The sequence below is a fragment of the Epinephelus lanceolatus genome, chromosome 9 (genome assembly GCF_041903045.1).
Source record: "Epinephelus lanceolatus isolate andai-2023 chromosome 9, ASM4190304v1, whole genome shotgun sequence".
NCBI classification, from domain to species: Eukaryota; Metazoa; Chordata; class Actinopteri; order Perciformes; family Serranidae; genus Epinephelus; species Epinephelus lanceolatus.
The window spans coordinates 4,155,380-4,170,486 of NC_135742.1; the positions used below are offsets into that span (position 1 = coordinate 4,155,380).

General features: G+C 36.4%; 1 protein-coding gene across 2 annotated transcripts in view; it reads left to right on the forward strand.

The window, feature by feature from the left end:
* The window catches only part of LOC117252484 (spermatid perinuclear RNA-binding protein-like), a 150,687-nt gene extending 139,061 nt beyond the window's left edge, over positions 1–11,626 (forward strand). The window contains exons 15-18 of one of the 2 annotated variants that reach the window (XM_033619443.2): positions 5,574–5,714; positions 5,796–5,919; positions 6,058–6,108; positions 10,203–11,626. In XM_033619443.2, the coding sequence (XP_033475334.2) occupies positions 5,574–5,714; positions 5,796–5,919; positions 6,058–6,108; positions 10,203–10,291 (405 nt within the window). In that variant the 3' untranslated portion in view covers positions 10,292–11,626. Of the gene's footprint in view, positions 1–5,573; positions 5,715–5,795; positions 5,920–6,057; positions 6,109–6,210; positions 7,420–10,202 lie in introns of those variants that run through there. The other variant, XM_078171180.1, reaches the window with a different exon arrangement.
* Positions 11,627–15,107: the final 3,481 nt, after the last annotated feature.

Below are 15,107 nucleotides of genomic sequence, written 5' to 3' on the forward strand. Positions count from 1 at the left end.
TATGAAAAAAAAGTGATAGTATAGCATGTGTCCAAAATCATGAAAAAAGTCGTAATATAGCATGACATCAAAAATTATGAAAACAAAAGTCATAGTATAGTATGTTGTCCAAAATCATGAAAAAAGTCATAGTATAGTATGTCGTCCAAAATCATGAGTCATAGTATAGTATGTCGTCCAAAATCATGAAAAAGTCAAAAATTATGAAAAAAAAGTGATAGTATAGCATGTGTCCAAAATCATGAAAAAAGTCGTAATATAGCATGACATCAAAAATTATGAAAACAAAAGTCATAGTATAGTATGTCGTCCAAAATCATGAAAAAAGTCGTAATATAGCATGACATCAAAAATTATGAAAACAAAAGTCATAGTATAGTATGTTGTCCAAAATCATGAAAAAAAGTCATAGTATAGTATGTCGTCAAAAATTATGAAAAAAAGTCATAGTATAGTATGTCGTCCAAAATCATGAAAAAGTCATAGTACAGCATGTCTTCAAAAATTATGAAAAAAAGTCATAGTATGTCGTCCAAAATCATGAAAAAAGTCATAGTATAGTATGTCGTCCAAAATCATGAAAAAAGTCATAGTACAGCATGTCTTCAAAAATTATGAAAAAAAGTCATAGTATAGTATGTCGTCCAAAATCATGAAAAAAGTCATAGTACAGCATGTCGTCAAAAATTATGAAAAAAAGTCATAGTATAGTATGTCGTCCAAAATCATGAAAAAAGTCATAGTACAGCACGTCTTCAAAAATTATGAAAAAAAAGTCATAGTATGTCGTCCAAAATCATGAAAAAAGTCATAGTATGTCGTCCAAAATCATGAAAAAAGTCGTAATATTGCATGACATCAAAAATTATGAAAACAAAAGTCATAGTATAGTATGTTGTCCAAAATCATGAAAAAAAGTCATAGTATAGTATGTCGTCAAAAATTATGAAAAAAAGTCATAGTATAGTATGTCGTCCAAAATCATGAAAAAAGTCATAGTATAGTATGTCGTCCAAAATCATGAGTCATAGTATAGCATGTCGTCAAAAATCATGAGTCATAGTATAGTATGTCGTCCAAAATCATGAAAAAAGTCATAGTATAGTATGTCGTCCAAAATCATGAGTCATAGTATAGTATGTCGTCCAAAATCATGAAAAAGTCAAAAATTATGAAAAAAAAGTGATAGTATAGCATGTGTCCAAAATCATGAAAAAAGTCGTAATATAGCATGACATCAAAAATTATGAAAACAAAAGTCATAGTATAGTATGTTGTCCAAAATCATGAAAAAAGTCATAGTATAGCATGTCGTCCAAAATCATGAGTCATAGTATAGTATGTCGTCCAAAATCATGAAAAAGTCAAAAATTATGAAAAAAAAGTGATAGTATAGCATGTGTCCAAAATCATGAAAAAAGTCGTAATATAGCATGACATCAAAAATTATGAAAACAAAAGTCATAGTATAGTATGTCGTCCAAAATCATGAAAAAAGTCATAGTACAGCATGTCTTCAAAAATTATGAAAAAAAGTCATAGTATAGTATGTCGTCAAAAATTATGAAAAAAAGTCATAGTATAGTATGTCGTCCAAAATCATGAAAAAAGTCATAGTACAGCACGTCTTCAAAAATTATGAAAAAAAGTCATAGTATGTCGTCCAAAATCATGAAAAAAGTCATAGTATGTCGTCCAAAATCATGAAAAAAGTCGTAATATTGCATGACATCAAAAATTATGAAAACAAAAGTCATAGTATAGTATGTTGTCCAAAATCATGAAAAAAAGTCATAGTATAGTATGTCGTCAAAAATTGTGAAAAAAAGTCATAGTATAGTATGTCGTCCAAAACCATGAAAAAAGTCATAGTACAGCATGTCTTCAAAAATTATGAAAAAAAGTCATAGTATGTCGTCCAAAATCATGAAAAAAGTCATAGTATAGTATGTCGTCCAAAATCGTGAAAAAAGTCATAGTATAGTATGTCGTCCAAAATCATGAAAAAAGTCATAGTACAGCACGTCTTCAAAAATTATGAAAAAAAGTCATAGTATGTCGTCCAAAATCATGAAAAAAGTCATAGTATGTCGTCCAAAATCATGAAAAAAGTCGTAATATTGCATGACATCAAAAATTATGAAAACAAAAGTCATAGTATAGTATGTTGTCCAAAATCATGAAAAAAAGTCATAGTATAGTATGTCGTCAAAAATTGTGAAAAAAAGTCATAGTATAGTATGTCGTCCAAAACCATGAAAAAAGTCATAGTACAGCATGTCTTCAAAAATTATGAAAAAAAGTCATAGTATGTCGTCCAAAATCATGAAAAAAGTCATAGTATAGTATGTCGTCCAAAATCGTGAAAAAAGTCATAGTATAGTATGTCGTCCAAAATCATGAAAAAAGTCATAGTATAGTATGTCGTCCAAAATCATGAAAAAGTCAAAAATTATGAAAAAAAAAGTCATAGTATAGCATGTCGTCCAAAATCATGAAAAAACTTCATAGTGTAATTTGTAGTCCAAAATCATGAAAGGAAAATCATGGCATAGTATGTCTTCCAAAACAGTAAAGAAACGTCATAGTATCATGAAACAAGGCCACTGTATATTCATTTCAATTCAGTTTTATTCCTAAAGCACAATATCACAAATCACAATTTGCCTCAAAGGCTTTACAGCATACAGTAAGACAGTCCTTTGGACCCTTACAGCAGATAAGGAAAAACATCCCAAAAAAGAAACACTTAAACAGGAAACAAAAAATGGTGAAAACCTCAGGAAGAGCAACTGAGGAGGGATCCTTCTTCCAGGATGGACAGATGTGAAATAGATGTTGTGTGTATAGAATAGAGTAGCATTATAACATTACAGTGATCCATATGACATAATGATACATAAAGAGAGACAGACAGATCCAGGGCTTAATATTAATTTTAGTAACAAGATTACAATAATAAAAACAGTAATTGTGGTACCATATGTTATGATATATATTTATATATGACGATCAATCAACCTTTTTATTTAGACTCCAGGTCCATTAAAAAAGACAGACAAACATACAATATTTAAAAAAGACAGTCATACCAGTGTTTCCACATAGCAGACTGGTATCGTACAGTACTGAGGACAGGGTTAATCAACGTCATTATAATGGCATTACAAGAACTGTTAAGTCAACATATAAATTTGAATATCAATCATCTCAAAAGAGCATGAAATGTGATTACTTGTACTTTACAAAAAAGTTCATTTGCACTATACCATCTTGGTTTCCCAAGCAAAATTCGCAGACAATCATTATACGCAACCTGAAGTTTGCGGATGCTGGCCTTTTTAAACTTAATCCACAAGGGCAAAGTATAAAAAGGGGTGCAGTAAGCCCTGAAAAGACTCACTTTAACCTTCTCTGAACACCAGGAAAATCTTCTGGTCAACAAATTTGCCTGCATGTATAAAATACGACGCTGTCTATTCATATCATCATCCTCCATCATATCATCAGTGATGATGTGTCCCAGATATTTCGTTTTAGAGCAAGCAGGGAGCACTTGTCCTGACAGGTAAAAAGATGGAAAAGTGAGGTCCTTATCCCCTTTTACTCTGCAAATCATAACAGAACTCTTCTTAGCGTTATAATTCACATCAAATTTTACACCATAATCAGAACGTATGTTGAGCAGCTCTTGAAACCCAGCACTGCTAGGCGAAACAATTGCCAAATCATCGGCATACATAAGGTGATTAATAAGTACACTACCAACCATACAACCTGTTTTACAGTTTCTTAACTGGTCTGAAAGATCATTCATATAAATGATAAAAGTATATGTATGTGGCAATAATAATCTAATGTGTGTAATAACAGTAGAAGTATGACTTATAATAACAGCAGTAGGAGGAGGCATCAGGCAGGACCACAGCAGCAGTATGACCACGACACATGATCCAGGCGTAGCTGCGATATGGGGGAACCTGCCAGACAGTGGAGCACAAAGGCTCCAGAGACAAAGCCAAGTATATTATGTCATTAAAAAAACAAGAACAAAAGTCAAATCATACTTTGTCACCAAAAACATTAAAACATTAAAAAAATGTCATAGTATAGCATGTCGTCCAAAATCAGTATTGTTTGTAGTCAAAAAAATCATGAAAAAACGTCATAGTATGACATGTCGTCCAAAATCATTAAAAAACGTCATCGTTAGCATGTCATCAAAAATCATGAAAAAATGCCATAGTATTGTATGTTGTTCGAAATTATGGAAAAACGTCATAGTAAAGTTTGTCGTCCAAAATTATGAAAAATTTCATAGTATAGCATGTCGTCCAAAACCATGAAAAAACCTCATAGTATTGTATGTTGTTCGAAATTATGAAAAAACGTCATAGTATAGCATGTCGTCCAAAACCATGAAAAAACCTCATAGTATTGTATGTTGTTCGAAATTATGAAAAAACGTCATAGTATAGCATGTCGTCCAAAATCACGAAAAAATGCCATAGTATTGTATGTTGTTCGAAATTATGAAAAGACGTCATAGTATAGCATGTCGTCCAAAATCATGAAAAAATGCCATAGTATTGTATGTTGTTCGAAATTATGAAAAAACGTCATAGTAGTATGTCGTCCAAAACCATGAAAAAAACCTCATAGTATTGTATGTCGTCCAAAATCATGAAAAAATGCCATAGTATTGTATGTTGTTCGAAATTATGGAAAAACGTCATAGTATAGCATGTCGTCCAAAATCATGAAAAAATGCCATAGTATTGTATGTTGTTCGAAATTATGAAAAAACGTCATAGTATAGTATGTCGTCCAAAATCATGAAAAAACGTCGTAGTATAGCATGTCGTCCAAAATCATGAAAAATACGTCATAGTATAGCATGTCGTCCAAAATCATGAAAAAATGCCATAGTATTGTATGTTGTTCGAAATTATGGAAAAACGTCATAGTATAGCATGTCGTCCAAAATCACGAAAAAATGCCATAGTATTGTATGTTGTTCGAAATTATGAAAAGACGTCATAGTATAGTATGTCGTCCGAAATTATGAAGAATATGAATAATATAGAAAATACTTCATAGTATAGTATATAGTCAGTTATGATTGAAAAAAGTCATAGTATCAAATGTCTTCAAAAGTTATGAAAAAATGTCATAGTTTGGTATGTTGTCAAAAATCACATATATAAATACATACATACATACATATACTTAGTCCAAAAAAAAGGTCACAGTGTACAGTAGTTTGTATGCCATAGAAATGTTTTAATATAGTATGTCATAAAAAGTGTCTAAAAAAATTGTATGTCCCATTTTTGGGACTATGTCAAAAATAAGTTATAGTCTTGTATGTATGTGTATATATATATATATATATATATATATATATAAAATCAACTCATTGATTATTCGTTAAAGCTCAAAGTTTATGAGTCTTTTCACCCAGCTAACAGTTTCAGCCCTACAAACAGACATCAAGACAAAAAAGAAACATGACACTACCTCTTTATGCAAACTTCATCAGAGGACATCCTCCTCTCTGTGTCTTGTGACAGGTGGAGGTGGACAAGCAGGTGTTTCGGGGGACGGGTCCCAATAAGAAAGTAGCCAAAGCCAGCGCAGCGCTCGCCGCCCTGAACAGCCTGTTCTCTGGCTCCAAATCTACAAGCAACAAGAAGAAGAGACCCAACCCTCCTGTGAGTCCATCAGGTGTTTCTGTAGACAGCTTTGAACTAAACTGCGTCATGTTCAGTGCTGACCGCTGTCTGTTTGTGTAGCCCAAACGGCCTGTTGCTTCAGTGCTGACGCTCCCGGCCCTCGCTGCCAGACCTCCACGTGTCCCCGTCATCCCCAGAGCTCCCTACATCAGCACCCCACCCACACATGGATACATCCCCCCAGGTGAGTCCAGCTGCAGGACAAACTACCTGGACACACCTCACACAGCAGCTCTGCAAGTTTGACAGTTTTGGAAGAAACAATAATTTGCTTTACAAGAGAGGTCATTTCTGATTCAACACTCTCTCTTTTTCCTCCCAGGTTTCGGTGCTCCTTATGGTTACAGCCCTGCAGGTGCCCTCCCTCCCTATGGTAAGCTCGCAGTCATTGATCGATAATCCATCCATTTCATTTGTTCATTACCACATCCCAACATTTGAGTTCTTTTTTTTCTTTTTCTTTGCTCTTCCTCAGGTTTTCCCTCCAGAATGCCCTCAGTAGTTGTCCCAGTCATCAGAGTCCCCACAGCATACCCCGTCACCCACCTCTACCCTTATTAGGAATCTCACCTCTCCTCACCTCTCCCACTTCACAGGAAGTCACTTCCTGAAGTTACAGACGGGTGGCAAATTAAAGGAAAACCTTAATAACTGAGTCTGGTCAGGATGACAGTGCCCCATCTGTAGGGCATGAGGGGTCACTGAATGGTTTAATGAGGATGATAATAATTTGAATCATATGCCATGGCCTCAGCTGTCACCAGATCTCAACAGCATTGAACACCTGTGGGAGATTTTGGGCTGACGTATAGACATTGCTCTCAACCACCATCATCAAAACACCAAATTAAAGACCACTGAGCACTGAAGCTGTGATGGCGGCACAAGGTGGCCCAACACCTTACTCAGATTCTTTACAATGGTTTGACCTTTAGTTCGTCACCCGTCTTATATCCTGACTTTTACTGTGTTCATGACACAAGCCTCAAAAACCAACACTGGAATCCACAAACTGTTGACCAGTATACCCAGTATATCAGTACCATTGTTGTATGGCATGTTCCCTCATTAGCAAGCGGCTACATTAAATTGGCCATTAGAAAGTCTTGTGGCAGTTCGACAACAAAGCTCTTTGATCATCAAACCATTCTGCAGTGTGTTAAAGGTTGGTGAGGTAAATGTTACGCAGTAACACATATAAAGCTAAACTCCTGCTGTAGGCTACTCAACAAACTTTCACTGTAAACTAAATGAAATTCTACTTTATAGTCTCTGTATGTACATTAAAAAAATCCATCACACACTAATAATTATATCCTGTCTAAAATAAAAGTCCTCTGAGGGAGAACTTATCAACATCCACCCAAACTAAATATACAGTCACGGTAGGGAACCCTAAATAAATAAACAAAGGAACACAACAGCCTCTGTTAGCAGGTAAAGGAACAGTTCTCTATTGCGGCTGTTTTTTTAAGTTCCCATTGTTCTCAACATGATGTTAATTTCCCTAAACAAAAGCTACTTAGTAAGTAATGTTGGCAAATGATTTAATATCCACTTTACTGCTACTTCTAACCACCCAGTGCAGAAAACTAAATTAATTCCCACTGTAAAAGTACTCAACTACTAAATATCCATGTAGAACCCTTGAGAAATATCCAAAGAGAAAAAAAAACAGTCTCTGTTGGGAACTAAAGGAACAGTCCCCTACTGTGGCTGTTTTTTTGGTTCCCATAGTTATCAACATAGTGTTAAGCTCCTTTAACAAAATATTTATACATATTAAATTATCCACTTTACTGCTACTGCTAACTATCCAGCCCAGGAAACTAAATTAATATCCACTGTAAGTAGAAAAAAAGTTCTATGTAGGGAACTAAAGAAATTACCAGAATTCTCTGTCCAGGTGTGTTTAATTAACATCCATCATAGCAAACTAAATGAACAGCCACTATAGGGAACTAAAATAATACCAACTGCAACAACAAAATACCCAGCACAGGGAACTAAAATATCCATTGTAAGGAACTAAAAGTATTTTGTTGGGAACTTAAGCTACACATACCGTACACAGACTACAACCTGTAAACTAAGGGAACTAAGTAAAAAACTGTAAGGTACTAAAGAAATTATTTGCCATATTGGTCAACTATAAATATCAACATCAGTAAACTTGGAGGGACTGTAGGGAACAAAAACAGCTTCCATACTAGTGAACTAAACATCCGCTGTATGGGAACTAACTCAACAACCACCATAGAAAATTCAAATCAGTCACCATAGGGAACTTAAAAAACACATGTACTGACTAGTAAATATCCAGTGTAGGGAGTTTAAGAAATATCAGCTGTAGGGAACTAAAATTTCCATTGTAAGAAACTGAAAATATTTTGTTGGAAACTTAAGATCCACATACCAAACAGACTACTAAATGTAAACCAGGGAACTAAATAAACATATTGTAAGGAGCTAAAGATGTTCTGCAGGGAACTAAAGAAATTACTCACCATATTGGCCTACTATTAAATATAAACAATATGAAACTAAACAGACACTGTAGGGAACAAAAACAACTACTACACTAGTGAATTGAACATCTGCTGTATGGGAACTAATTCAACAACCACCATAGAAAATTCAAATCAGTCACTATAGGGAACTTAAAAAAAACACATGTACTGACTAGTAAATATCCAGTGTAGGGAGTTTAAAAAATATCAGCTGTAGGGAACTAAAATTTCTATCTTAAGGAACTGAAAATATTTTGTTGGAAACTTAAGATCCACATACCATAAACAGACTACGAAATGTAAACCAGGGAACTAAATTAATGAACTGTAAGTGGCTAAAGATGTTCTGTAGGGAACTAAAGAAATTACTCACCATATTGGCCTAATATTAAATGTCAACAATATGAAACTAAACAGTCCCTGTAGGGAACAAAAACAACTACTCTACTAGTGAATTAAACACCTGCTGTATGGGAACTAACTCAACAACCTCTGTAGAAAAAAAAACCGATCAGTCACCATAGGGAACTTAAAAAAAACAACAACATATGTTCTGACTACTAAATATCCATTGTAGAGAGCTTAATAAATATCAGCTGTAGGGAACTAATGAAACAGCCACTGTAGGGAACCAAGTAACCATACCTACACAGACAGAAAACAGACTACAAAATGTTAATTGATCAGAGAGCTTCTTTGTCAAAATATTAATTATTCCTTTAACTATCACTCATGTATGTGAACGTTGTTTTATATTTTCTAACAATGTTTTAAGTTTCTGTGGAGATTTTTAAAAAACAGGTTTACAATAATCGGTTTGCACTGAGAAACCTTTTCCTTTTGTTTGGATGTTCAAAGTCCGAGTTTACAGTTATTGCTGTTGAGTATTTGAGCTGTTGAGCCATTTTGTGTTGAGTGAAACTACTTTCTTTTCAGGGAGAGATTTTATTTTGACCTGTTTGTAGGTTATATTCTGTTTAAATAAATTAATATTTTTGTCAACGGCTGAGTAACTTTTTCATGATTCATACACAATTTGTCCACATTCACCTTTAATCCTGATCCATAACTGAGGTATCAAACATATTTCTTTTACCTCATGCATGATAAATCTCATTTTTCCAACTTGGTTTTTATTTTCAAAGCACTGGCTGTTATTTCTTTCAATAAGAATAATGACTTTGTACTCACCAAGTGAACAGCTGATATCTGGGAGTGCATCGACATCACTAAAAAGAAGTTGAGAAACAAGCAGTCAAAAAAAGAGGTTGGCAACATGCAAAGGGAAACTGAAATTATTACAGATATCACAGTTTTCATGCCCACTTCCTGCTTCAGTTTTGATCTGTGTACTTACTGCAGTTGTGTGAACAGTTTTCCTACATTTCACGTGCTCTCACAATCAGATAAAGAAGTCACAAAATAAAGTTGTTTGGTTTTTTAAGTCCTGATTGTCTAACCTTTTACCAGTGTCACCAAGCACCCAGATCTCAGGGAATACAGAATTACAATATTTTGCTTTGTTATGGATGCTTTACAAATCTGGACCCCAACCTTAGAATCCTGAGAATCCAGCTGTGCTTGAGAGAAACAACATTGCAGTGTTGCTGCAGACCTGCTGTCACTGATAGAGGTCAATACATGTGACAGGCTGCACTGAATCTATTTATTTCCCCTGAGCGTTAAACATCCTGGGAGCTGCTTCAGGCCTCCTGAGAACAGACGACAGTAACACCAGTTACAACAGTAACAACATCTACAACAGTAACGACAGCTACGACAGAGTAATCTGCTCTGAATCAGTAACTTTGTTCTCAGACTTCCACTGATGACACGGTCGAAGCACTTCCCACATCCATTGGTGTTTATCACCTCAGAGTTTAGGAGAAGGAGGATCAATATCAAGTGCTAACGATTATTTCTGTTAACCCTAGCTGCTTGTGTCTCCCGTCTGCAGGCGGCCTGTACATCGACAGTGCCTATTACCAGCCGCAGACCATCGCCACACCTATCATCATCCACCTGGGCCCTCAGGATCTTTTCTGACCCCACCGATGTACCGAGACCAGACTCGGCGGCAGCCTCAACCTCCTGTTTAATCCCTCACCCTTATTAAACTCTGCCAACGCCTCTCAATTACTGCGGCAGCGCTCCCCTGGGTTTCTCCCTCCACACGAGACACGGCAGCAATATTGAAAGCAATATGGAGGAGAAAACACCTCGGGCAACACTCTGTCAAGTCCAGGTCAGGTTTTAGTGAAGAAGAAGCCACAGACGAGACTTTGTTTGACCCAACTCGCTCAGAAAACGTCAATAAAACACAAAGCAATACTTCTCTTGCCTTCGGGGATCTCTACGTGTTCCAAAGCAACTTCAGACAGGCCATCAGCACCGGCACATTCACTACAATGTGACCTCCTGTATGTAAATATATTTACTATCTGTACATATGGATGTATGTGAGTTTTGAATATATCTATAAATATATAAATATATAAACATGTTAATATGTTTGAATATGTAAAACGCAACGACAGGTAAAGACACATATTTATAATATATCTCTGAATGTAAATACTGAAGTAGCTTTGTATTTAAAGCTCTCTCAGATATGCTATCTATAAATATTAAGACTTCAATACATTTTACAAACTGTCTCGAACACTGTATTGCTATGTTGATGGTATATAATCCCTATTTAAACATGATTACATATAGAAGCACCAGGAGAAATATCACATATAATTTGATAAGTTTTAATGGTTTATTCTCAAACTAATAAGCTCTTAAATTGAAGTTTATCACCTGTTGTAAAGTCTCCTGCTGTCACACAGTTGCTGGGTTTTTGGTGTAAACCACAAGGAGTCATTAGATCATCAACAGATTTCTGTAACACATAAATATCTTCATCTTTTACAGACTTGTTTTGTTTTGGAATCTCTCAAGATGAAATAGCTGCAAAGGTTTAAAGGTAAAGTGTGACAGATTGAGGGGGATTTGATGGCGCCTAGCTTTGAATTGCAGATTTTTACTGGGAGCTGAATTATCCTATTATCTCCTACTTTCCAAAACAAACAGACCAGGTGATTAAAACCACTAAAAGCACTGATTAAAGCAGATTTACGTTACAAATCAAGTGCATCTGCGACGCTATTTGGCATCTCGAAGACGGGCGGCTCGCCCACAACTTGGCTTATCAGGATAAATGATGGGATCATGGACAGATTTCACAATCAGCAGATGGACTTATTATTGTGTAGCTGTTAAAATCATGCTAAAGTCACATATCTGTATCATAAACTTCTATGTTTGGTTCATTTTCTTTCACACCACAAACTCACTGCACCAGAGTCCAATTGGAAGCAGATAAAGACCCACCATTTTGAGCAGTCTTGGTCCACACCAGGGTTCGACTGACAGGTTTCACACTGTCCAAAACAAATACGCAAACAGACCTGAGTTTGTTTTTACCACACCAAACAGGTTAGGTGTGAAAGCACCCTTAAACTGGTAAAAACACTGAATAGTAGTTGTGCATGTGCCTGTTTGCAGCTCGTCCAACACATGCTGATGTGAGGTCGCTTTTTTTCTCTGATAACTTAAGATCCAGACGTTCAGGAGGTTTTCAAACACACCAGGTGATTTATACTGCTAGAAACACTGAATAAAGCATGTTCATGTTACCAATCAGCATGACTCCGGCGCTGCTCATTGCAGTTTGGCGGAAACATGAAAACGCAAATGTGTTCTATCTGGAGCCAGCGTTTGGTTTGTCTGTTCTGGGCTACTGTAGAAACATGGCGATCTCCGTAAAGGAAGACCTGCTCCCTATGTACATATAAAAGGCTCATGCTAAGTTAAGGAGAACACGACTACTCTTATTTTCAGAGGACTATTCCCTAAAGGAAACAAACTCATTATATTATATTGTATTTCTGCCAGTATATCCCCCTGAATCCTGCACACTGGACCTTTAAAAGGTTAAAAATGACCCGCAAAGAAAAGGTGCAGGGTTTTACAAATGTGTTATCTGTGGTAATATTATAGCTTTTATAACATTTCTGGTTTATTATTATATTTAACATTTAGTAAATGTAAAGAATCAATTTAAAACAATTCATGGAATTAAATCTTATCTAATTAATGACCGAGTCAAAGTCGAGGTACCTCATTACATGGATGCAAAAAATCCTAATTGTGTTTGGAACAATGGTCACGATGGTGTAATAGATTAAAAGTAGATTTGTTCAGATATTAATTCCAGTTTCAGAAATGCCTCTGATACTGCCGAAAATGCTGAATCAGGTATCAGCGAGTGCAACGATCTTACACCACATAATTTAATAATAAACTTTAAAGTAGTTTCACACTCAAATAAAACGGCAGTCTTCCCGGTAGCCTCCAGAAAGTTGCATTGTGTAGCCACTGGCAACTACATTTTTAGAGCAACAAAGAAAAATCAGTTGACAGTAAATACTGTGGTGTTAACTGCTGGCACAATGTCAGCAATTTGGCAATATTTTATAATGGAACGTCCCAACAGTAAAAAGGTGTGCAGAACGCAAGGCTTTAGTTTGGAGGTGGCACTAGTGTTTAAATCTTAAAGCATCTGAAGAGAAATCACAGATGTGTTTATTCAGGTTTTACAAAGGGTTTAACCTGAGCCATGAAACTCAACAATGACAGCAATCATTTCACTTCCATACAGTGTCAGTAGTATACAGATGTTAAATTTTATTTTACTCAGTATCGGCAGATATTGAAAGGTATTGAAACATCTCTAAAGTGGACACTACAGTAATATTGGTTGTTAAATTTGTAATATCTTGCAATATGTATCCAACTAACCTCCTAGTTTATGTGCATATTTATATTTTAGCCTTCAATTCCCCTGTTAAATTTGGCTGAGACATTAATGCTATCCATTAAAAGTGTAGACAACAGATTTCAGGTTTGCCTCTTCAGATATTTCCTGAGCTACGCTGAAGGTGGAGAGCTCTATTTGTTATCAGTGAAGAACTACAGCTCCCATGGTGCTTTAAGAGCACATTTAGAGTATGATTACTACTAATGTGAGAGCTGTCTGAATGCTAACCTTGGTTAAAATTATGAAGTGTTCTGATTTTACTGTTGTGTGTGGTGGATTTATTTTAATGGACATGGACAGGAAACTTCAGTATCATGTTGAAGCTACACAGACTGAAGAAAGAAACTGTCTACATAAAGATACGTGCAACAGATGCAAGTGGAAGGGCCCTGACACACCAAGCCCACAGTCGACTGTTAGTCAATGTTTGGCCCTCGGTGAGCATCTGTCACCCTAGTTTTTGCTGTGTGTCCCGCACTGTTGGCACTAGTCAGCCATTTTTTGGTGGATTCAGCATGTTGAATTAGCGTCAAAGCCAGTGGAGTCCGTCAGTTACTTAAATCACAGATTAGCAGTTCAACTCAGTGCACGAGAGGAGAAACCGAAGTGAGGAAAGTAAACAAACAGCTAAGGTAAAGAGGGCGTGAAATCGAAACTAACGTGTCACATTAGCGAATCTTTTTTTTTTTTTTTTTTTTTTTAAGCCACCAAGCTCTTCAGCAGAAACAGTTCGTATTTGTTTGTGTTAATGATTCGCTAGCTCACGATAAATATGCTTTGTTCTTGCAACATTGCATTGTGTTGTTGATGTGCTAACTGGCGTCTTGAATCCATCCTGTCCATGGATGTATAAACAGATCTGAGGTCTCATTTCTAGAACAGTGCGTAGGATCCATACTAGAAATGTGTGTGTGGACAAAAAAAAAATGGCGTGCACCAAAAAATATTTGACAATTTCTACAATCAGGCTTCCACCTCACCATCTGCATCGCCAACTTCACATCTCTAAAATGTTCATAAGCCGAATGAGCCAAAGTTTCCCCCATCAAGTCTGTTTTTACAGATCACAACTTTTGCGTGGGAAGTGGCGTACGCCTCTTTCAGGCTTCGTTTTGTGCGTATGCAGTGTTTTTAAATGAGACCCCTGGACACAGCATTGGCAACGAGGCCCCATTAATTCCTAAGAAAAGCTGCTCAGTGGCGCATGAAGCCAAAATGGTTCAATTGTGGCGTATAAAGTTACCCACATGATCGGGCAGTGCCTTCACACTGTGGACTACAGACTCCCACCAGACGAGTTGGCTACTTGTGGTTTAGCGCTCTGCTAACTAGAACGGTCTATTGGGGGGGTATGTTGGGGTTAAAACGTAGGGTTAGGGTTAGGATTATAGTTATGGGGAAAAGTCATTTTGGGCTGTGGGGCATCACGTGATGGACTAGGAAGTTTTAATTCCACTGTTTGGCTTCTACGAAAATTGGCCTCAAAACATGGCCCACTTCCTGGGGGCCTGGTCCTGTCAGTCTTCCAGGTTCTCTTTTTGAATGACGAATGCAGACCACTGCCACCTGCTGGTCTGGAGAGTTATTTCCTCTCAAGCCGGTGCAAAACATACGTGCTAGTTGGTTGTTGGCTGTAGTCTTTGTGGTGTGTTCATTTGTCACTTCCTGGCAGAGACACAGGCGATGTGAGACAATGCAACAGTCAGTGTTTGTTGCTGCTAGTTTTTTGATGTCGGTTGGTGTGTCTGGGCCCAAACAGAGCCGAGCTCGGACACTTCAGCTTTTTATGAGTTTGTTTTTCATAGTTTTCAGATTTCATCACTTGTTGCTGAGAGGCACCTGATGTTAGTCTCATGAAACAACTAAACTTTAATGAACAGACTATTCCAAAAGAAGATCTAAAGCCTGAAAGGGAAAAATGGGAATTTATCAAAATGAATCTTAATTATTCTTGCACTTCACTGTGCAACAACTTTTGACAGAAGCATATTAACA